This window comes from Thermobia domestica, chromosome 7, assembly GCF_964235325.1.
Source record: "Thermobia domestica chromosome 7, izTheDome1.hap1.1, whole genome shotgun sequence".
Lineage (NCBI taxonomy): Eukaryota > Metazoa > Arthropoda > Insecta > Zygentoma > Lepismatidae > Thermobia > Thermobia domestica.
Genome location: NC_137460.1, coordinates 273,709,680 through 273,735,330, shown reverse-complemented (window position 1 = coordinate 273,735,330; position 25,651 = coordinate 273,709,680). Strand labels below are relative to the sequence as shown.

General features: G+C 34.6%; 1 protein-coding gene across 1 annotated transcript; it reads left to right on the top strand.

The window, feature by feature from the left end:
* Nucleotides 1–640: 640 nt before the first annotated feature.
* Nucleotides 641–24,064, top strand: LOC145690926 (uncharacterized). The gene is made up of 2 exons (XM_081766373.1): nt 641–1,384; nt 20,309–24,064. The coding sequence occupies exons 1-2, from the start codon at nt 1,020–1,022 to the stop codon at nt 21,300–21,302; spliced, it is 1,359 nt and encodes a 452-aa protein (XP_081622499.1). The 5' UTR covers nt 641–1,019; the 3' UTR covers nt 21,303–24,064.
* Nucleotides 24,065–25,651: the final 1,587 nt, after the last annotated feature.

The window sequence follows — 25,651 nt, the reverse complement described above, 5'->3', positions numbered from 1 at the left end:
GGCACAAAACTTTCGATTTTTTTTCGTAAAATCTCATGTTTTTTTTTCAATTCTCTTATTTCTGCTGTATAATACGGACAAGAGAGTGGTACCGTTGGAAAGTATGATCTATCCTGAGAAAAACGAGGTATGAACCACGATCCTGCGATAAATAGTAAGGAAGCAGTAGCCATTTGAGTGAAAGTCTAAAATTTACCTCAAAAAGTGGAAATTCTAAAAAGGTTAAACGCCGATTTGAAAACGGTGCTTTTTATCGAATAAGAAGGCTGTTCGTAATTTTGAATTAAAGGCACGACGTAATTTACAACAGAAATATTTGCTCATCTTTGGTAATTCTTCCTCAACTGGGCGAGGACCCCAACTTTAAATATTGGGGGGGGGGGCAAAAGTGCCCTGCCCCCCAAAGTCGGCGCCTATGACTTATGCTATGGATCAGTGTTGAATTAAGACATTTTCTCACGGGGGGAACGTGAACTCTTCGGGAGAGTGAGGTGCTTCTTGTATTTTTCTGGAAAGCAGCATATCTAATAATTCAACTCACATGCACATTTTACAAAATTCTGAGACTAGAAAAAATAAATAGTTCTAAACGCTATGTTTCCAACCCTGCTTATAACACACATCTTTTCTGCTCGTACAAGCTACCAACCATGTGTTGAAACGTATTTTGATTCGTGTCACTGCGTGGGAGTTGGTAAAAACCTCTCATTCTACACTTATCTCTCTATTCGTAAACACCCTTTATATGTAATACGCTTTTATTAATTTATTATACGATTAATACTTTTAATAACTACCCAATTGTCTTTGTTACCTTAAGCATTAAACTGGAGAGGAAGAAGAAGACTTATTGTTTTCAAAAATATACAGTACTTTATTAAAACCTGTTTGTTTGTTTGATTGGAAGTATAAAGTTGCTTCTGAGAACGTTCTTGTACATCATTTCATTAACAGTGGCAGCATAAAATACAAGGGAAGTATAAGAACAGGGTCAAATTCTTGTTAAATCTTAAGTCATAATGGCTGGTGAGGAGTCTGTTAAATTGGAATTTATGTGTAAAGAAGAAATTGATTATGACTTACCTCAGGAAGATCCACTCGAGGGGAAAGGGTGGACATACGAACTTCTGACTGACAACAAAGAATTAATATTATCTACAACGGAAGGCGAGCAAACAATGGAGAAGGATGCAGCTATGTTTTCTTTGGATGCGAAACTAAGCGTTGGTACGGTGAAATCAGAATCTGCAGTACAAGATCATCCTGCATTTGAAAGTAATACAGAAACGCTAAAAAAAATACTGGTTCAAAAGACTTGCGCGTCGTACTCTGAGGACTCCCAACAATTAATAGCAAAAAGTTCAAGTTCAGTTCGGCCAGAAAGGTAATGTTCAATTTTTCATAAAGTAATTGGCTCAGATTGCTAATATGGTTCGGAAAGTTTATAGATTAAAAGCAATACTTCATGATAAATATTTACGTATGGGACATGTAAATTAGTAATCTTCAATTTGGAAACGGAATGACACATATAGACCAGCTGTGGCGTATACCAAATAATAATAATAATATCCATAACATCCATACAAATTTTAAGTAGGTCTTATCTTGATGAAATAATGATTTCTTTATTATTGATTACACATTTCTCAACATTTTTTGTATATATTTTCAATATGGGTGCTCCACGACAATGTTTTATTTATATAGAGGCTTTTGCAAAGAAAATATCGGGAGAATGAAATTTATCCCAAAATTTTGAAAATTTACACGTGAAATGTTCTATACTGGAACAAAAACTATGAACGTTTGTGGTTTTACACAGGATGTAGCTCGAATGGGTCTACCCTCACTTTTCCGGAGGGCTTCGAAAGACATTAACAAAATACAAGATAAAAAAGAATTCTAACCAAGAATGGGTGTTCAGTAATTGTACAGGTCCATACATAAATTCATTTCATACTCATTTCTTTTTAAGGAAGTAGTCGTTTTGTATTTTCAGCAATCATTTCTAGGGTATGGACTTCCATTTCTCCATACAGGTTCACTTTAGGTGCTTAGTGCACGTACACGATACAAGGATTATTGTACAAACGAAATGTGCTGGATGGCCGGTAAAAAAAAAAAAAAAAAAAAAATCTGCTATGTAACTTAGGGTAGAGTGCAGGATGTTGGTGCAACTGGATGCGTCCGATAAGATAAAGCGGGTCACCGAAGGTAAATATAGGCCTATAGGTAAACACGAGGATAGCACAAAATACACTGTATAGCGTAGACTTACATATCTTACGTGTTGAATATATATTTGTACGTTCCTAAATATTTTATAGGTAACTTCCTGAAATGCTTTCATTGCTTGCATTGCTTTATTGAAAAAAAAAAAACTAATTTTATTGATTTCAATCCTTTTTTGTTTGTTTGTTTGTTTAAACCAGGGTTTTTGGTTTAAATAATTTGCTTTAGGTATTTATATCAAATACGGACAGCAATCAATTTTTTTCGCTTTGTGGTTATTATGCAACAACCGGGTTATGCTGGAATGGGTCACATGAGCTTAAAGCGGAGTCCAAACCACTTCTTGGGTTACATCCAAGAGAAATTGTCTTCCACTAAACTCGGAACTGGGACTAATTAGTCAAAATGTGGTACGCTTGCCGACTTCTCACAAAGGACGCCTGATAATAATACTTTGTTCTGATCTTTGCATATGTGTTAATATAATTGTCAAGTGTCATTTTAGAAGGATAAAAAGATAAAACAATACACACGTGAAACATTATACAGAGTTACATATGGACAATATCAAAGTGCTGCAGAGTACAGAAGAACTAATTTAGTCCAAGTTAATTCACTACGGCTTATATTAGTCCAAGTTAAAGAAATACAACGAATTAATTTGCATATCAGTAATAAAAGTGAATTGAGTCCACTTTGGTTCTGACACTTTTATACATAAATAGATACCGAAGATAAGAAATTCCTCTCGAGGGGTTTGTATTCCTTCCCCCAAAAGAAAAGTCGGCATTTCGATGTACTTTATCAAGAGAAAACATTATTGAAACGATAGGATATTTAGAATTTTCTTTGATTGCTATTTCATAACAATAATAACAAATTATTAAAAAATCACAAAAGAGACATTCATAAACTTACTTAAGAAAATAAGTTGCTTCTGTAGATTAATCTCTTTGAGTATTGAATGGGGAATTTCCTTCTGATTATACTACGAACCATATGCGGGAGTGAAACGTGATAACCCTCAAATGTACCTTCATGAAGATTTCACGAACTAGTGTTGGGTAAATTCCCGGGAAGATTCCCCAAAATATGGATTTTTCGGGAACTTATGTACATCAGAAGGAATATTGCATTCTATTATTATATTCAGATTTCAAAGAAAAATTCGTTTTTATATCACAGTATGTTATTACTGTTGTCACCAGAGGAATCTTTAAAATCTATATTCTGAAAGATGTTATGTTATTTTAATAATATTCTATTATATTTAGAGAGTGCGCTTTAATGGATATTTATTTACAATATGTCCTATGAAAGAAAATATGTTTCAACAATGGTATTGTAAGTCCACATACTTTTAAACCACTAATAAGTTTAAATTTACATGTAAGTGACTTTTTTAAACTTGACGCTACACATTATAAACTCATTAAATTTTGAAATGATATAAACAATTTTGTCAACATTTACGCAAAAATGTATGTTCACAATATTTGCAAGATACTTTCTTATGATTACAATTTTCTATGTAACATTGTCACACACGACTCTTCCTCCTGCCCACTTCTCGAAATTAACATGTAAGAGAAGTCCAAGTACCTCTTCAGAATTTCAAGTCACAGAGAGGAGACAGACCGACGTATATTACTATTGGTGGTTCAGAGTTTATTAATAGCATTTCATCTCTATTTCTACATAATTCTACATTACCACATGGTTCCTTTTCACCATTTGTAAATTAGTACGGGCTAAACTCCAAAGTTGGGCGTCCGTTTCCATTAAATTTTTTAAAATTTACAGGAAAGATATGGATAATTTGATCGTTTGTGTGTTTGATAATGTATAAGGGTCTCGAAAAATCTGTTTATTTGTTATAATTAAGCGGTTATAAACATGGGATTATACGGCGAGCGGAGGGAACTACTTGGCGCAAGGTAACCGAACAGCTGCATTGTGGGAAAGAAACCAGCATTTATGTTATCAACATGGCGAATGTACAAGGGCAACAGTTTTAACATTTGTGAAGCAATACGTTGATAACGAGCAACATCTTTTAAAAGTTTGTGAAGAGCACGGATTAATGAACCTAATAACAAATTGCATAAAGTGTGGAAAGGAGATAACAGCGAAAAATCGTGGCGAAAGCGGACGCCCAACTTCGGAATAAATGCCATTAGTACTTTGCTACTTTTGGCTATTGTTTAGCATTGTGGCCAGCTTTTGCACTTACTTTTTTGCGATATTCTATTCCGATGCTGTTATTTTATGGTTTAATACGTTAAACTACGTTACCAGCATTAAATTCAGATAGCATTGCAGAACTAGCGTTAGCGAGTGAAGGCGGGTCAGAGCCCCGCATGGATCGCTGTGTTCTATCTTCGTTACTAACAGTTCGCTTTCTTTTTTCACATCACTTCCACTTACCTTTAGGCTTTGTATAAATCCCCTACTGCCCTAAAAATGTGTTCGATACTTTCTTGACTACTTGAATACGAGTATCAACTCATTTCTTCCGTAAATCATCCTACTTTTTGCAAGTTTTAGCCCCCCAATACTAAACAATTACCTTACTTTTTACTGCAAATGTAAATTGAACCTAAAAAAATAGCTATATAATGTACAGTGATAGCTATATAGTGTACAGTCAAAGAATTTTAATTTTTTTATTCTTCCAATTCTTGGGAACCTAGAAGTAAATTCTAATATATTAAAATAAAGGAATTAGTCATGTGGTTCTTATAATTTTGAAGATAGAGTAAACAAATGGAAAAAAATTCCTTCCCGGAATTCATAGGCCAGCGAAAAAAAACGGGAATATTCCCATTTTTTAAATTTCTTCCTACCGGGAACATTCCCACTGCCCATCACTACTGCGAACACACACTTTTACGAACTTTTTCGTTTTTTAGTTCAAATTAGTTTTTTTAAGCTAGGGATGGTACCAAGACCGAGGCGGACATTTATACACCTAGACGAAACGATTATATTAGGATTCTAGGTTTTCAAGAATTTGACAGTTTAAAAACTTAGAATTCTTTGGCTGTACATTATATAGATAATAACGCAATTTTTGTAGGTTCAGTATCCATTTGCACTTAAAAGTAATGTAATTGTTTAGTATTTGGGGGCCAAAAGTAGCAAAAGTAGGATGATTTACAAAAGAAATGAGTTGATACTCGTATTCAAGTAGTCAAGAAAGTATCAAACTCATTTTTTTAGGGCAGTAGGGGATTTGTACAAACCGTAAAGGTAAGTGGAAATGATGTGAGAAAAGAAAGTGAATTGTTGGTAACGAATATAGAAAACAACGTTCCCTGCGGGGCTCTAATCCGCCTTCACTCGCTAAAGTTCGCTCTGCAATGCTGTCTGAATTTAATGCTAGTAATGTAATTTAACGTATTAAACTATAAAATAACAGCATCGGAATAGAATATCGCAAAAAACTAGGTGCAAAAGCTGGCCCCGCACTGCTAAACAATAGCTAAAAGTAGCGAAGTACTAATTTACAAATGATGAAAAGGAACCATTTGGTAAATATTGTATCGTTTTAATAATGTTTCCTATTGATAAAATTCGTCGAAATGCCGACCTTTCTTTTGGGAAAGGGATACAAACCCCTCGAGAGGAATTTCTTGAAATCATAAGTATCTTTGGTATCTATTTATGTATAAATGTGTCAGAACCAAAGTGGTTTCAATTCACTTTTATCACTGATATGGAAATTAAGTCGTTGTATTTCTTTAGCTTGGACTCATATAAGTTGTAGTGACGTAACTTGGACTAAATTAGTTCTTCTGTACTCTGCAGTACTTTGAAATTGTCGGCATGTAACTCTGCATAATGTTTCACGTGTGCTATTGTTTACCTTTTTGTCCTTCTGAAATGACACTTGACAATTATATTAAGAAGTATGTAAAGATCAGAACAAAGTATTATTATCAGACGTCCTTTGTGAGAATTTGGCAGGCGTATCACATTTTGGACAATTATACCCAGTTCCGAGTTCTTGAGGAAGACAGTTTTTCTCGGATGTAACACGAGAAGCGGTTTGGACTCCGGTTTAAGCTCATGTGACCCTTTCCAGCATAGAATGTGACCCTAGTGTTCTTTTGCCTTGTTTTAATTGTGTTTTTCTTTCTCGACATATTTTTGGCTACATGTTTAGCTAAATTCTGAAACTGATTTAATTTTTATATTTTACCATATGATGTTATCTAGAGATGCAAAAAAGCCGGATTTTTTTGAATCGATGAACTTTTGCACATAAAAAGGCGGCCTTTTTTTAAAAAAAAAAAAAACGTGAATCTTCGAAATTTTGGTTTTTTAATTTTCTTAATTTTTGTGTTTATATAGCTTTCGTATAGTATACTCTAAAGTTAAATTAGATTCTGTGAACGAAATACCATATTTCTTTCTGGGATTCACCATCATGATGGATAGATCCCATGGTTTTTGAATTAAAGTAAACATAAAGTACGTAGTATTTGATGGCAATAATAGAAGCTATTTAACTTTATTTTAACTTCTGAATTTCGACATTTTTTTCTTCTTTAGTTCATTTCTTTTTAGTCATCCGTGTTTCACCTTTTAGAGCCTAGTACTCTAGCTTCCAGCACATAATTAAACTTATGTTTTTCAATATATACTGTAGCTGTGCAATGATTTAACAATAATCTTCCCGGACACATCCATGAATACCATTTGATAGAAATAATCAGTATCGGATTTAGAAAAATATATGGGAGGGGTTCTTCTGAATAATGTTTGTTTTTTCTAAAAATTGCTAACTTTTATTTAAGAATAGCTTAACTTTATAGGTGCAGGCATAACAATTATATTGTTTCGTTTGTATTATTTAGCTATAATCTTCCAGATACAACCTTGAAGACCATTTTATACTGATAATCAGTAGCAGATTTAGAAAAGGATTTTGGGAGGAGCTTTTTTTATTAATGCTGTTTTTTTTTCTAAAAATTCCTTATCTTTTATTTAAGGAAAGTTTGAAGCTTATGAGTAAAGGAAAAATTAATATTTAGCTTGTTTTAGAAATTCCGTAATTTCGGGGTAGAGATTTCACTCCGAAAGACATCCCCACCCTAACCCTCTTCGCAAATCCATCACTGCTGGTATTTAGTAATAAAAAAATTTTAAGAATGATTAGAAAGGAAGTCGGCCAGGACTCACAGTACAAGTAATATCTCTACATTCACAGATTAAATTAAGAAAAACTTTTGTTAAAATGGTCGAATGGGGGATTGAATCCCGGAGATCACGATAGATTCGCGAAAGCTAACCCCTCACTCATGTTTGTTGGGCAGTTGTGCTTAACTTAAATGTATTCTCTCTCTTTGTCTATTACCACAAAAGTTCTCCATTGACTTCTGTCTTCATTCAATTCAATCCAGTTTCTACTCTGCATTCCTATTTCTGCTAGATCCATCTTAATATTATCCTCCCATCTGGGCCTAGACTTTCCTAATGGACATTTCCCGATTGGATTTCCAGTTAAAGCTTTGACAGCGTTCCTACTTTCTTCCATTCTGGCTTTGTGTCCTGCCAATCTGAGCCACCTAGACTTGATGACTCTAACGATGTTTGGTAAATCGTATTAATTATGTAGTTCCTCCTTATGAAGTTTCCACCACTCCCCATTCCCGTTCCTCTTGGGTCCAAATATTCGTCTCAAAATTTTGTTCTCAAATAATTTGAGTCTGCATTCTTCCCTCAACGTAAGCGACCATATTGCACAACCAGAAAGCATAACAGGCATGATTATCATTTTATATATTTTAAGCTTGAAATTCCTTGACAGAATTCGCGCCGACAAAATATTTTGAAGTGAATAATAACAAGAATTTCCTGATTTCGGTCGACATTTAATTTCTTTGTGAGTATGATTTTGGTCTGGTAATACTGATCCAAGATATTTGAAAGTATCCTCTGTGTCGAAAGTATTAATTGATATTTTAACGCATTCATAATTTGCCGTATTACGATCCTCGTAAACTTCCTTGTATTTAGATTTCACTGTATTTACTCATGTCCCTGCAAGCGTTTAATAAGGGCTCTGCATTTCTTTTGATTGTTCTCCTATCAGATTTACATCATCAGCATACACCATAACCTGGTGAATATCATCCAACTCTAGGTCCTGGTTCCTATCTTTGATTTTTCTTATAGCGTAGTCCGAAACAAAGCTGAATAATAACGGCGATAATGCATATCCTTATTTCAAGCCAATCTCGACGTGGAAGCTCGTATTTTTCTACTCGAACTTAACTCTGGGATTCATTTAAACACTTAATAAATCTAGCTTTTTCGGTATTCCAAATTCTGTAAGAATGTTGTACAGTGTTTCCCTCCTAACCGAGTTGTAAGCCTTTCTAAAATCAATAAACAGTTGATGTACTGGGTAATATATTCCCATTTCTTTTCGAGTACTTGTCCAATGGTAAATATCTTGGCGATTTCGAGTAAATCCACACTGATGATCTCCAATAATTTCATCTGCGTATGGGCTAAATCTTCTTAATAGAATGTTAAGAGAAAGGCTTCGATTAATATTACAATCAATTTTATCGTCTTGTGAATTGGAACAGTGATTGATTACTCTTTTTAAATGTAATCCAGAGTTTTTTTTGTAGAAAAAAAAGTTTCCTAACGATGTAAACCGTGATGGTGGTTATATGTTCAACAGCCTAGGAAACCATACGCTCGGATGAACCGTCTATTACGTATATGATCCATGAACAGAAAATTCGATACTTTCCCGATTCTGAACAAGCTTAAGGAACAGTCAGTGCATTACAGAATTTGGAGCTTTACCGATTTTGCAGATCCGAAGCACCTGAAAGGTGGTAACAGATTATTACATATGTGATCATCAGTATAAATATTGTTCGAAATATTCATACAATGTATATGAAAGTTAAAGCTTAACCGAAAAATTTCAAGAATGTGCAGAACCACCTGAAACAAAGCTCTTGATGTGCAGATTTTTCTCGTGTTTTTCTTTTATTTTGCCTCAAAAGGAGGGTGTGTGATATTTTGAAGTAAAAATACTACATACAATTTTGCTAGGTATTTGTGTATCATTGTTTTGCTATTTATTGTATATAAGAGGTTAAAATATTATTACATATATTGGTTAATCCTTTGAAATTCATAATGTAAATATGTTAAGAATTTTAAGAAATCTCTTTGAAAGTCATGGTTTATTTTTGAGGTTTCATATTATTATTTGCATCAACCACTAATTAAATGAGTTTTTTGTTCCAGAAAAGGGGAACAAAGTCTGCATTATCAGTTTAAAGCAAAATTTTCAAAAAAACGAACATTTCCCACGCAAAAAAGCGAAGCAGAAAAAAACGAGTTTTTTTTTCAAAAAAGCCGATTTTTTCCAAACCCTTGCAACTTTAATGTTATCTCGTGCCCCTTGATTAGTTTTTTTCCAATACCAATTGTGTTCTCATTTTTACAAGGATAAGAAGGAGAAGCTGTGGTGGGCGCAGACATGATATCATTAGGAGGGCGCACTATCTCTAGCATTATTGTATTCGCATTTTATGTTTAACTGGCAGATCAACTGTAGTATATAAATTCCTATTAGAAAAATATCGTTACCCCCCCCCATTTAATCGCTCAAAATTAAAGTTTCAATACCCGATAATATTATTCCGTTACTCTCAATAAAACAGCTACGTCAACCATAAACTGAGGACCTTAGAAGTCAAGGGCAGTAACTGACTTTTGGAGTAAATTTATTTATGCCCAGGAAATGGATTCTCCATAGTGAAATATATAAACTGAAAGGAGAACCACGACGCAACTCATTCATTGGTAGAGTGAACTGCGATGTGGTTCTTCTAGTTTGCATATTGTGCTGCGGAGAATACTTCTCAGAATATAAATAAACCTTATTGGAAAAGTCATGTATAACTTAGATCCCTTTTATTATTTTGGCCTCAATTGAGCTTTCTGATAACAGTGCACTAAATGCACTTTCGAACTCAGTAAGGAGAATGAACTATGTGGATTTTGAAGATTTGTGACAAAATAGTACTTTTTGAAGAAGTGGTATATAAATTCACCTGAAAATGTGATGTAAAAATGTGGTAATTACCATTTTTGTGGTAACTGATATTCTGAGCTTTGCTCGTGCTTGTTGACAGCTCGAAAATGCAGTTATGAGAGTTCACTTTGGTTTCAGACAGCTTAATTACTGTTGATACAATGCCACTGTTTGCATGACAAGAAACAAGGACGTTCTTACCTTTCAGAAATCTTTTCATTTGTGCACTATCATGACAGAGTTTGTTAATTATGACACATTTATTCACTTTATTTTGTATCTGTCTTTTATACTGCATTAACAGAAACGATTCAAAATTAACTTTACCGAGACTCGCCCTTAATCTAGATTTAATAATCTTGAGTTTGGAAAACGCTCGTTTACAACTTACTTGTGTATGAGTGGACGTATGGAGGAATTTGTACCCTTTAAAGAGCTATGTATAACATAAGGCATACATGCGATATTCATATATAATTTTGAACGCATACGTGAGGCAAGACTTGCAACCTTTCTTTATTTTCTACAACGCTAGTTCAATATCCTGCCACCATGTTTCTTCTTCATACTCACTACTTAATTATTCACAATCCTATTCACTCACAGCATTGGGGTCCTGGGTTCGATCCCAGCCCCCGCCAAGTGAAATTTGTGGTGGACAAACATCGTGCTCGTGGGTTTTCTCGGGGTTCTCCCGTTTCCTCCCACTTTCTTCATTCCACCATTTTCACTCATCTCTCATTATCACCGTCTCCTTTAGCCTAACCGGCATAAACGTGGGACGTAAAACTTAAAGATTTAATTTCATTTTTTTCACTCACAGCATCTCCCTGCGATGTCTTGGAAGAAACTTCTACAAATAATTTGAGTTTTCGGTACGTTTCCCTTTATCTATACTGGAGCTGACATATTTTGTTCATTGCATTTGTTGGTAGTTCGTCTTTTAAATCCGAAATCAGCCTTGGATCGAAACACACCAACTCGTGATAAAGATTTTCTTGTTTCGAAAACCAGTTAGTCTTATTCTGATTGAATTTATGAAGGACATCATTGAAAACACAGAATCTGAAATTTTCCTCTTCTCTATTCCCTATGATTTCATGAGATGCCAATTCAAATCACACGGTTACATTCTATTGAGAGAAGATTTTTGCACTATCGCAAGGTGGGCACAGTTTATATGGGTGATCACAGCGAAACGCATACGTCCTCCTGGTGTCTTCGGCACCACCAACTACCGCTCTGCGCGAAACCCAATGTCTTACGCACCTCGTGGCTTACAACGACATTCCTTTTGCTAAACCACTGTTACCTTATTGTCAGATCCTGATGTGAAATGACCGAAAGGGAATTTCTCTGTGATGAACAACGCAGTTTCTTAACTGGAGCGCACTAACGGATACAACATAGCTTTTTCATTATTTTGTCCAAGCACTGTGGGAATCGTCAAATAATTTAAATGAGATTTTTATTTCGTGGTTATTGCAATGAAGAATTTGTTAAATAATTCGTATATAATTTAACTCAGTGTGATGTAAAAAGTCACGAAATATGAAAACTGTACGCGAGGTGGCAATAATAATTATCATGACATGGCATCATATGATTCGTGTACTACTTCCGTAGTGCAATCATTAACGAACGAACTGACACCAGCGGAACTATTTGAAAACAAGCAAACGAAATGAAGTAAATAGTTTATACGCAGTCAGGAAGGTCTGGAGAAATGGTAACTGTATTAGCATCAATAGAACTGTATCTAAGCGCAGAATCCAACTTTAACTAACTTGAAACCACAAACTTAATGAAACGACCTAATGATTTTACCTTTCTTCAGACACTATTACCTTTTGACCTTGAATTTCACCATGAAACCATTCCTGTCAGGAATCTTATAAACACACAAAACTTGAAAGCAACCTAATGTTGGTAACTACTCTTTACAGCTCTTAAACGGTCCAACTTCTAAAGTATTCTTCTTACCTTCATCTTCCAAACCAAAACGCAGTGAGCGCAGCGAATTATTAGCTGTTCCACAATATTCTACCAGGTTTGGAAATTTGTGGAAAGAGGTACTGTACTAATTCATCAAAATTGAGAGAAGGCCATTTTATAAATTTTACGTTTGAAAATACTTGTTTAATCGAATATTTCTGATTAAAGCCTTCACATTCGGGATAACATTGATACTAACTTCAAATGTGCAGAATATCGCTAGAAAACCAAATATCTAAATATGTAGAAATTTGGGCCTGAAATCCAAATTAAATATTGAATATATTACAATCACAAAAATAGAAAAAAAAATTAAATGAAATCTTTGAGTTTTATATCCGATGCTTCACGAAAATAGATTAGACACATACATAGATTATTTCTGTCTGTGGTTTCAAACTTCAGAAAAACGATCATGTGACACTTCACTATATTTGACCCAAAAGCTGTTGCTTCTAGGGAGCGTAAACCGTAGGCCGTTAGGTTGGTCCAACGCTGTTTCTTCCGACGTTTGATATACCATGCAGTAACATGGTTAATCATATTCGATATTTAATCTTTTAGTATAATAATTAAAGGAACCATGATTTTTAACAATTTCCATGTTTTGTTTGTTTAATTCTCTTTTCCCTTTCGTACTTTTAGTTGTCCGAGTGTATTATTCCAATTTGTGCTTTTTGCTTAAGTTTTATTATGTTATGCGTTTTCTTTCGATGATTGCGTTTAGCTACATTACTAATCGTAATATTTCCACATATTTCAGAAATATTTGCTAATTACTTCTTTTTAACCCAATTTTGTATCACTTGTATTCAGCCAATCACTAAAGTTTTTGGAGGTTGGCCTTCTAAGAAATAGTACTTCCGTCCTCCAGTTGAATTGTTTCAGTGTATGTCTGATAGCTGGACACCGAACATGAGGACACTTACATGCCCCAAGACATGATATGCCAAGTTATTTCTCCAACTGAAGCAAAAAAGAATGAATATTTCGGCATTGCTTGCAGAACCACTAGATAGAAAGGATAAATTGCATCACGTTGAGTTCTAAGAGATGAAAATAAATGCAGTGAAAATGAATATAATAATATTCATCATGCACAGACAAAGAAAGCATGGACAGAACAACGAAATTTAAAGTCATAAACATAAACAATCTGCGTTTCCCTTCAGCCCCATGTTTCTGTCTTGGGTTTTCTCTAGCCTTATGGAATAAATCTCTTTTAGTAGCAATAGCTACATAATTTGCAATGCTTAATTCCCTCAAAAACAAACTCTAATACCAGACTTTGAATCGAACGCAGAACATTTCGAATGAGTCTCACACGCTGTTCCCGTAGGTGCACAATCTAAGGTGTGTGTTTAAATAACCCATGAAACTCCACACTGCCATAAAGTTGCCCCGGTTCCATCTGAAGTTTGAATTTTATTTACGGTCTTTAAACGTCTATAGGTTGACATTTGGCTTCAGAGAAAAGCATTTGATCTGTAGATCAAGATTAGGTAAAACTTAATCCACAATCTTGACAAATTAGTGTTTTAGCTATATATATGTGGAACTAATCGAGGATTTGTATTGAGAAAACCTAAAATATCCGAGCTGGAAGCATTTAAAATCTGGTATTCGCCCACAATACTGGACCGAAAGGAAAGGGAATGAATAAGGACTAAAGCTAATGAAGGACGATAGATCATGAAACTAATAGGAAAAAGAAGAATCAGCGTGCTTGGCTATCTTATTCGGCACTCCGATTGGAGAGGGAAAGGTAATAGGAATAGCATAAAGAGGAAGACCAAGGATTCAATATATAAACTATTACGTAGAATAATAAACTGTTGCAAAAAACAATACTATATACAAGAAGCATAAAAGGGGGATGACACACAAAAACGGACGCAAACACACACACACACAGCAAATTTTGAGACGATACATAAATATACACACAATCACACGACAATAAATTAAACTCTGCAAATAGACCTTCCGCACTAAAAACAATAATGTATATATACGGTACAATTGATATATTTACATAAATATTAGTAAATATTTTCGACGGATATACGCAAAGTAACGAGGCAATAGATCGCTTTCTCTAGAACAGTAAAGTGGCTCTTCAGCGGTCGTTGACGTTTGGCAACAAAGGTTGACATCCTCTCACTGGGGGTGGATGAGTTGTAGTGTTGCTTACTCCTCTTCTTGAGATCCTCGTACCTATGACCAATGAATCGAACTGTGGGAGCCCCAAATGAATGCAAGAAAAGATACAATTCTACTCTTCTTAGTCATTTGGAATCGTATAATCAATTCCAATACTTCAAAACAACGCTAATTGTAAGTTTATTAATCTCATAGCGCTAAGTGAAATTAATATGGCAAAATCGTCATAAGACAGCAATTCTCATGATAAGCATGCCACGAGGGAATACACTCAAAGGGAAAATGCGTTTAATAGGTTTTTAGACGTCTTTGCCCAACAGCGAGACTATATACAGAATGGGCTTACAGGTTAAAGTGCAATCCGCGGGCCGGACTTGGGTCTACAAAGCATATATCACTTCGGGCCCGGGCCAGGCCGTAAATTTTTAAATATACAATAAAATTTCTCAGGCCTTTTGGGGCCTAAATTTGTAAATGTACTGTACAACAATATTTATTGGACGTTTGGACCATTCTTTCTTAACAACTTTTAAAGCAGAACTGCAATATTAAACTTCTAATTGCTGCAAATAAAAAAAATACAATCTTGAGTAAATTATAAAGTTTATGTAATTCGGGCTCATTTGATTACCACATGAGCTCGGGCCTAAATGCTAAAACATATTTTGGACTCGGGTCGGACCTCACATTATAAACTCACGAGCCGGGCCCGGGCTAAAAATTCCGGCCCGTGCAGACCTCTATCGCGTGCACCGAACGCGAGTGCTCTGAAATAACAAGGGTTCCCTTAGATGAGTTACGTTTTTATTACGTATGAGTTTATTTTCTTATTTAAAAATGACAGAGTTACGAAATGACATTTTCTTTCACTCAACCATTTCCACAATTTTTATTTATTCATTTATTTTACAAATTCATTCTCAAAGTGAACAATGATTTTTCACCAAGGCGGAATGGACACATAAAGAGAAACAAGATAACATGTTATAGATGTCAAACTATATAAAGAGGAAAATAGAAAATAATTAGAGAAATACATCTCTTTCATATATAAAGTTTGTGCAGTGAAACATCGCACATCGTTGACTTCAATAAGAATCTTGATTTGAAGGTGTCCGAATCAAAAAGCACTTTAGCGTCAGACAAGACTTTTCAAGAGTAGCAAAAAAAAAAAAAAAGCTACAAGTGAAATCAATGCTTTCTTATGTAAACGCGATAGTGTAGACGCGTTTTTCGAACTGAAAGAACACTTTCATAACAAAAAGGACTTGATAAAAATAATAAGACTTGAACAGCAAGGTGGTATTTTCTTTGAAGAGGGTATTAGCCAATAAGTATCTCTAAGAAATTTACATTTAGAAAATAGGTAAGTAGGTTTATTAGATTTGAGTTACTTTGTATACAATGATAAGAGCGTGAATACGAAGACACTATTCTTGCTGTGGATAACAGTGGTTCTCGTAGCAAAAGGTTTCTTTATAAAATGCGAAAAGTTCTGCAGAAAAATAACAAGAACATTCTCACGACAAAATCCCTTATCTGCTGAAAACCTGAAATACGTGAAAAAAGGGGGGGAAAACGCATGGAAAGCCAGGTGCATACTGATAATGAAACTATAAATGGAATACAAATTAATTTTTCGTTGCTCAGTTGGTAGAGAGAGCTCCTGTTGCTCCGCTGGTATAGCGGGCTCCCCGAGTGGTCGCGGGATCGATTCCCGCCGGGAGCTCACTTTGAATGGAGTGGTTCGGATCCCACTTCCAAATGTAGGTCCATGTTTCTATATAGCCCCGCTGTTGAAAAAGGACGTAAAACCTTTAACAATTTCACATTTTAGCTGGTATAGCATTGGCTTAGCGCCCGGAAGATCATGGAACTAAATCACGCCCCAGGACATCATCCATGAGGTTTCACTCACTCAGTCAATGGTTTATCTTGTGTCATTCATTCTGCACCCTTTGAAACCACATATGCCTCCGAAAAGTTAAATAATTTTAACTTCTCCGTCGTAATTTGAAACGACGCGGAGAATAAGTGTTCTAAATTTGTCTGAGCTCTTAGTATTTAAGACTGTGCTGAACGAAAATTCAACCAGGGATTTTCCTCAGTAGTGGATATTGAGACAATCATGTTTGTCTACAGACGGAGATGCAAAGCATTGTGTTAAAAAGAAAAAGAAGAGCCAAAAAATAAATAAATAAGAAACACATTTCCTTCAGCGTTCTATTTTCTCTAAAATTTGTTTTGTAACAAGCTTACTACGCGAAGGGTATTCTTGAGCAGATTTACTAAATATAAAGTAATTGTACAGACTTGTACAACTTCGAAAGAGCATGTCTGCTGACACCCATGTAAATGGAATCGACAACACTGAGCAGCTTAAAGAGATTTCTGCCATGCAATTTTGATTTTCTCTTTGTCCGTTATTAAAGCCCGTTTTCTAGTATTTATAGTTGAGTATAAAGAAACATAATATTAATTTTGTAATTGAAATTTTTTAAAACGCGCTAATTAATTACAAGATAGTTAATAATTAATCACTAAAGTTTTTTCTTTTCGGCCCAAGGAAGGAAATTCAAAGCTCCAACCCTGCAGGAAAGAATAATTGCTTTTAATGTATACGATAAAATAATTTGCAAAGCTCATTTACCAATAATCACGCTATATTTTATTTTAGTTCTTTGATCCCCTAAAAATTCTATTAATTCAATTGAATCTTAAGTGACTGTGTGTAACTGATGATGTGTAAATTATTTTATCCTATAGAGGAAGAGTACCTTAGTCATTATTTGCAGGGTTGGTTGGTTGAGTTTGCTTCGTTGCGATTCAAAGTAAAAAGTTAAATTATTAACTAATTATTAATTATCTTGCAATTACTTAGCATATTTAAAAAATCAATTACAAAAATCATAATATTATGTAACTTCTTATTTGCAACTATAAATACTAGAAAATATGTTTTAATTACGGAAAAGAAAAAAGAAAGATGGCAAAGCAACAATCCCGTTAATTTACGTATTTATTATTTTCAATAATAGAAGGTTAATCAATAATATCCTTAATCTATTTAGAAATTGTTGTGACACAAACATATAAGTTTTCGAAAACTCATGTGATAACTGACAGCAAACGTAAGATGACTTGGAAGAAAAGTTGCTAACTTGGATACGCTGTCGTTAAAAAGCGCTGGGGTCTTCAGCGAGTTCTCTGCCAGTAGCAGACGAAAACCGAAGTGCTCGGTTCAAAGGGTGGTCACAAGAATAGATTTTGTCAAATATCTTCACACTTCGCTTTCTTTCTTTTGACTGCGTAGATTATTTCTGTGCCCGGAATGTGGTCTTTGCGGGGTTATGTCGTGTATACTACGGATATTTTTTGCTTACTAATTTATGACATCTTGATTTAATTTTGTCTTCTTGCACGGCAAATAAGATGGACACACCAATATTTGCAAAGTTGACTTGGTGGTCAGATGGCTAAAGTGTTGACGTCTGGAATAAATGGTCGCGGGTTCAAGTCACATCAGGTGAAACATTTTTCTTTCTAAACATGTCTCTATATGTATATTATTATTTCTTTTCCTGCATTTCTCGTATGTTATCTTAGATTATGTGTTCATAGATTAGGGCAGGTTAAATCAGATTCCATTATATATGATTACACTTTTGTATCTTTTCTTCAAAATGGATTTCTGTGTGTTCATATTTATTAATAATTATTTATTTATTTCAAATTTAATGGTCGTGGATTAGCAGTGATTAGGTAAGGATGTGTTCGCAAAAAATACAGAACGATGCCATAGCACATTTTTTTTACATCAATGTTTTATTTTTCCTTTACTCAGAAAGTCACTGCCAGTGTGTGCTATGCAGCTAAACATTTTACTCAGTGTTGGTGCTGAAGCCTCAGTTTTCTCAAAATAATCGATCTGTTAAATCACATATTTGACCACTCATTATGTGTCAGCACCTCTTTAGAAGTGTCCTATGGATTTTTATCCTGATATAAAAGAAATTATGTGTGTTAAAATTGTATTCGTTTTATTTGTACACACACACTTTTACACTACATTTTAGAACAGGCATATCAAATCTGGTTTCAATTTTGGCGTAATATGACGACTAATTTTTTGAACTATATATGTAAATCTCAATGGTGTGCTATTGTTCATAACGTACATAAGTACAAACGCAGGTTTTTAGACTGGAACTATGCTGTGTGTAAGGGACGGCAATCCTCTAGAACGGATTTGCTCCTCCGTCCGTCTGTGAACAGGTATCAGAGCAAAATGGTTTAAAAAATATTGAGAAACTTTTTGTTGCAATTGATTCAGCCTTCACCGAATAGGTTCCAACTTCTTACTTAACTCTCTATTCAAACCTGAATTGATTTAAATTAACCATTTCCAACTTCAACGTTTATTGCTATACAATGAATATTGTATAGCAATAAACTGGCTGGCAACTTGTAATATACGAGAAGTATTTATTTCCAATACTTCTCAGCGTCTTAGCACAACTTTCACAATTATCCAATGTACTTTACCAACACCGAAGATAGTTCAAATTTACTAATCCATCCAGTTCCGAATGTGATTTCCATATTGAATAAAGAGGAAACGCTCTAATGATGCTGCATGTTATAAACATGTCTGCGTTCCTCGAATAGATTCAATTTCGCCCTTTTAACACTATACTCTAACGGAAATTTCTTTGAACTAGCAATTAGTTTGAGACTTAACTAACAAAACTAGAGAACGAAACCTTAACGGATAACGAGAACTGATTATTTACAAATGATCCTCTGTCTATACACAAGACATAATCACTGTCTGAAACGCTTTGCCAAAATGTGCAGTTTTTCAAATTCTCTACTATTGCAGTTTCAATACCAGTTTCGACGTTTATTACCGGAGAACGATAACGGAGACAGAGAAGGAGAAGCGGTTAGCTGCCAAGAATTGACCGTCTCAAAACAACATACCGTTACTATGCTGCATATTACTAGTACTTCTGGTTTCAAAATTTATTTCTGAATAATGAACACTGTTAAAGGTATCATGAAGCGACTTTTTCATTGGATGACCATCTCAAGCATAGGCTCCATCTTATGTAACAGAATCTTGATCAAGCCATACCTGGTTAATACTAGCCACTTCGGTTTGAACTTTTATCACCAGAGAACGAAAACAGGAAGAGAACTTCTTTCAACAAACAATGATGACTCTTGTCAACGCTCTACCAAAACTGGAAATGGCTTACATTTAGTGTATATTTAGATTTCAATACCTATTTCTATATGGCAATAGTGGTAAGAGTTATGGAGGTGCGCTTTTACAATCAACTCAGCATTCTAAGATAAGGTTGCACATTTTCCCCTAACCCGTATTCAAATAGAGCGATGGAAATTAACCATTTCTGGGTTTACATTTGTTGTCATAGCACGGAAACCGTAACAGACATTTACAAACAGTTTGTACAATCGATTCAGGGTCTCGAGTAAATATAGCACAAGCCACAACACTTTACCAAAATCGGAAGTTGTTGAAATTTTCTAAACATTTAATTTCAATACTGATTTCTCTAGAACGTTTGTTGTTACTTGTGTTAACTCTGATATCGTATATACAAATAATTCTACAAATTGACATTAAAAGCGAATTATGTGCTCTTATTTTTAGAATAGAGACATATGGAATCACCTTGTGAGTTGTCGGTTACATATTCCTACAACTATCATGTTAATGGATGGAAATATGAGATTCAAAGAATGATTTCATTTTTTGTTGTTACTTATTAATTTCCTTCATTTACACTTCCTTATTTATTGAATTTGTTACAGGCGCTATAGCGACTTTGCTCTTCACAGAGAAGAGAATACCTTTACTGCTTTAAGAGAAACCTTTTCTTATTCCGATGAGAAATCTCCAAAGCAGTCTGGTAATGCATTTAATCGATTACCTTATTCAAGACATATGCTAAGACATAAAAGTGAAAATCATCTCACCTACGAAAAGAGTAATAAACGCTATAGTCAAAGATCAACATTGTCAAGCGAAAAATCAGTACATACAGGTGAGGAATCCCACATCTGCGGAGAGTGTGGAATGTTATTTAGTGTACGTTCAAATTTTGTTACACACATATTAACACACAAAAAAGAAAAACCTCTCACATGTGAAGAGTGTGGGCATGCATTTCATCAACGTTCAAGTTTGGCTAGACACATGTTAATCCATACAGGGGAAAAACCTCACACATGCCAACAGTGTGGAAAGGGATTTAATCAACGTCCTCATTTGGCTACACACATGTTAATCCATACAGGAGAGAAACCTTACACATGCGAAAAGTGTGGAAAGGGATTTAGTCGACGTTCAACTTTGACTAAACATATCTTAATCCACACAGGGGAAAAACTACACATATGCCAACAGTGTGGAAAGGGATTTAACCAACGCCATCATTTGGCTGCACACATGTTCATGCACACCGGGGAAAACCATAACACATGCCAAGAGTGTGGAAAAGCATTTTATCAACGTTCTAATTTGGCTACACACATGTTAATCCATACAGGAGAGAAACCTTACACATGCGAAGAGTGTGGAAAGGGATTTAGACAACGCTCAACTTTTGCTACACATATGTTAATACACACAGGGAATAAACAACACATTTGCCAAGAGTGTGGAAAGGCATTTAATCAACGTTGTAATATGGCTAGACACATGTTAATCCATACAGGATATAAACCTTACGCATGCGAAGAGTGTGGAAAGAGATTTAGTCGACGTTCAACTTTGGCTATACATACGTTAATTCATACAAGTTAAAAATATCATACGTGCCAAGAATCTGGCAGGGGATGTAGTCATGGTAATGACATTGCAAAAAGCACGTTGATACATACAGGTAAAATCCCGCATCTGGAGAAAGTGTGGGAAACAGATTACTAAACGTTCAAATTTAGCTACGCACATGTTAGTCCACACTTGCGAGAAATCGCGCGGATTTCCAGACTATGTAAAGCTATTCACTAAATGTTCAGCTAGAAAAACGCACATGTTGTCTAACAAAGATGAGAAATTCAACAACTGTTGTGATTGTGGAAAATTGTTTAGTATAAGTACACACTTGAACACACACATGCTATTCCGCACAGGGGAAATTGCTCACAAATTCTAAGAATGTTATAAGCAGTTTCGTGTACCCTCAAACTTTATTACACAATTGTTAATCTACACTGCAGAAAATTCTTACAAATGCTAATAATGTGGAATGGAATGTAGTGTATTGTCAAGTTTAACTGTAGACATGTTAGTCCACACTGAACAAAAATCTCACGCATACGATAAGTTTCGAAAGGGATTTAGTCTACTTTCATTTTTCCCTACACATATGTCAATCCATACAACAGAAGTCTCACACGTACCAAGAATGCGGAATAGGATTTAGTCAACGTTCACACCCTAAAAAAGACGTTAACATTAACTTCCTCGTTATTCACTGATTTCTGCCCCAAGCAGTAGAATTATGGGAAAGCCTTATAGAACATATACTTCATATTGCATTAGCATCTAATCACTTCTACGAATCTCGAGCCGGCTCGAGATTCGTATTATACATAATATGTATTTCATTTATTTATTTATTTACTAAATTATTTTTATGATACAGCCAAAAGATCATTATTTTTGTAAAATATTTATTATTTTCATGAAGCAGAGTGAATATTCTACTTGGGTTTAGAACAATCGCATACTACACTTTTAATTCACAACTAATAGTTTACGTTCATTATTTCTGTCTATTTTCTAAAAATTATTCGCAGAGACTATTCGGAGTAAAATTTTACTTAGGTAATGTTTCATTAAAGTTTAGTCATATGTTAATAACCATTTCAAATATTTATTTCCCGTTAGGATAATGATTAAAAATGTAGTTTCCTTTTTTATAAAATTCTTTATAATTGTAAAAGTTTATTTAAATTACGTAATTCTGGATTATTTGGATATATTAAAAAAAACTAGAATGAAGACGATAATACTAAGCAACATTATTAGAACAAAACATTGCAGTTTAAGAAATTGACAGAATCAATCTCCTCTAAAAAGTAAAAAGGGAGCGTAGGGGATTCGAACTGATCATCGTGAATAAAAACGAAATACTGCGGGACCGTGCGCTAACCGTCCACTCTGCGGAGGGATGTTAAGGTTCATTCTCTTAGTAAACGCATATTAGAAAAACACTGCCACAAACTGCGTGATCGCTTCGCATCTTTTATGGCTTATTTCCTTTTACCTGTTTGTTTATGTAATAAATGTATAATATCTATTATTATTAGAGCTGTGCAATATGTATATTAACTAACATTATGAAAGCTTTATGCATAGCGTTCTGATAAAGCATAGAGTTCCCTCTCTCTCTGTGTACGTTCGCAGCACGTTCGGAACGCTTACGAAGACGGAACTTAAGATTCTGGCTTCCCTATCTCCATCTGTGTGCGAATTTACACAAACAACTCGGTCTTCAAATTTGACACGTGATTTCGCCAACAGGTGATTATTATCTTTATCGCTATATGCAACGTTGATAAAGCACTAAAGAAATTCCTCAAATTACAAATAGTGATCGAACTTTCAACTCTATTCAATGTGTCATCTCACCTTCCTATCTAGGAAACGACCCGGGTTCGATTCCCGGCAGGATCTCATGTGGTTCGGATCCCTCGTTAAAGAGTTGGTCCCATCTCATTTAGCCCTTCTACTGAAAGGGGCGTTAAACTCAAAATTAACTCAACCTATCTAGAAAAAGGGCAAAACAAAACTCATTACTGCTACCAGCTTACAATTATTTATACTCCATTTCTTGTTCTCATAAAATAGTAATTCTATGTCTCAATCTTTAAATGTAATAATTTTATTAAGTTCATGGGTAAACCTAAAAAGAATCTGATATATATTTTCCATTCCTATCAATAGCTTCTACTATGTTTCTTTTTCTTTCCTTATTATGTCATTGTCGTAATAATAATAATAATAATAATAATAATAATAATTATTATTATTATTATTATTATTATTATTATTCTTATAAATGGACACTGTTTTCTTTAGAAACTTGCGACATTAAGGTCTACAGTGTAGAGCTCTGTCGACAACAACACATTGCAAGTTGTTTGTAAAAAGACCGTAAAACATTATTCACTAACATATTGTCTACGGTTTGAACTGCAAGAAATGATCATATTTCCTCGCAAAAATATGAATACAAAAGTGAAATGTTGTGTTTATACACACTTTACTTTTCTCGCATGACAGGTCAGTTTTTTTTAAAAAAAAGCTTCTATTCTTGTAAAGAAAATAAGAAGCATGTCTTCACGGGGAATCGATCTGACGACCCCGTTAAATTGAGCCCATGGTGTTATCAATTACACCATCAAGACCTGCTTTCATGGGAAGCACTACATAGAGTGATTTGTCGAAAGAGTATACATTGCATTGTATTTTTCTCTTGTTTCTTTGTTTTTATTGCGTTTACTCTTTGTGTGGTTCGTAGAATGCACGAAAAAGCAAATACATTTTTCGCCACGATGTACAGGAATATGTTTTAACTGATCAGCAAATAGGAAGCTACTGGCGAAATGATATGGGGTACTGTGTAGTATTTTATTTTCATAGCAGCAAGGGCAAGATACTATCCCGCGGGAAACATACGTAAACTTTCTTGACAATGTATACACCCACTGAAAATTAATGAAATATGCATTTCTGGATTGCGTATGCGTTACTTCCTTTACCTGATAGGGATCACCATCTATAATTTCTGGAATTGAAATAGGACATATTGAAATTTTGCTTTTTCGCGATTTTGGACAGCCCTACATCTGAAACTATGAACTTTTCGCCACAGGTCCATGTGAACTTTTTCTCTTCTTTTGATGTAAGGAATCACCTATTAGAGTATGTCGGTATAGTTCATTAACACCCTTTATAAAACTCTAATACTACAAGTAATGGCTGTTGCTTTGACGAAAAGATAAAAAGTAAATATTACAAGTAACGGCTGCTCCTTCGGCGAGAAAAAAAAACAAAATACATTTGACGAAGACTCGAACATTGATCAACTGATTGGTAAATTAGAGCGTTTCTACTACGCCACATACTTAGGTGCTTGTTTTTGTTCTACACACTTTAAACTTCCAGTTTGTGATTTTTGTTTCTGTTGTCTTACCATATAACAGTTTCTCTACTTTCCCTGGTTGTCATACTATTCGTGTTATTTGTTGTGTATATTGCATCTGCAAACATAATATATTTTGTTGATTTACCAGCATCCCGATTTTCCGATTTTCTCGTATCTTCTATCACGTCAAGAAGCAGCAGATACAATCCTGCGGACAACATGTATTTCTTATGTGACAAACAATACCTATCCGTCCCTGAGTGCAATTACTTCTTTCTACAACCTTTCCCTTGGTTCGGATCAACTTCGTGCCCCATCGTGTGCTACGAAGAAAGCCGAAGGATCGCGGTCGACATAGTTTCTCTTCAGGCTATCGAGCCAGAATGATTGAATTATATAATTGTATTTTTATTTATTTATTTACTAAACAAATTTCCGATACAGCAAAAATACCATTCTTCTTGTAAAATGTTTATTATTTTCATGAAGCAGAGAGAATTTTCTACTTGGCTTTAGAACAATCCCTACTAATTTTTAACCGACATCTAATAGTTAACGTTCATTATTTCTGTATATTTCGTACATATTACTTGCAGAAAGTATGCGGAGTAATTTTTTTTATTTAATCACTCTTTTATGAAAGTTTAGTAATATGTTAATTGAAATTCCACTATCTGTAAGTTTCTCTTTCGGTTATGATAATGATTATAAATGAAGCTTGTGCTTTTTGACAATTTTAATGTTTTTAAAGATGTAATTCTAATTTATTTGGTAATATTCAAATAAACTACAATGAAGAGCATAATACTAAGGAGCATTAGTAGAGCAAAACGTTGTTCTTTAAGGAACCCACAGAATCAAGCTTTTGTAACAAAAAAAAACGATACTATAATGTAGGGAATTCGAAGTGCTGATCCTTTATAAATAAAGTATGTAAAGAACAAGCTTCAACCGACTACTCTACAAAGGCACGGTAAGGACTCTGCACCTTGGCAGA

Coding starts and splice junctions, on each gene's coding strand:
- LOC145690926 (XM_081766373.1), top strand. CDS start 1,020: ATGGCTGGTGAGGAGTCTGTTAAATTGGAATTTATGTGTAAAGAAGAA. Junction 1,385..20,308: donor AGTTCAGTTCGGCCAGAAAG/GTAATGTTCAAT, acceptor AATTTGTTACAG/GCGCTATAGCGACTTTGCTC.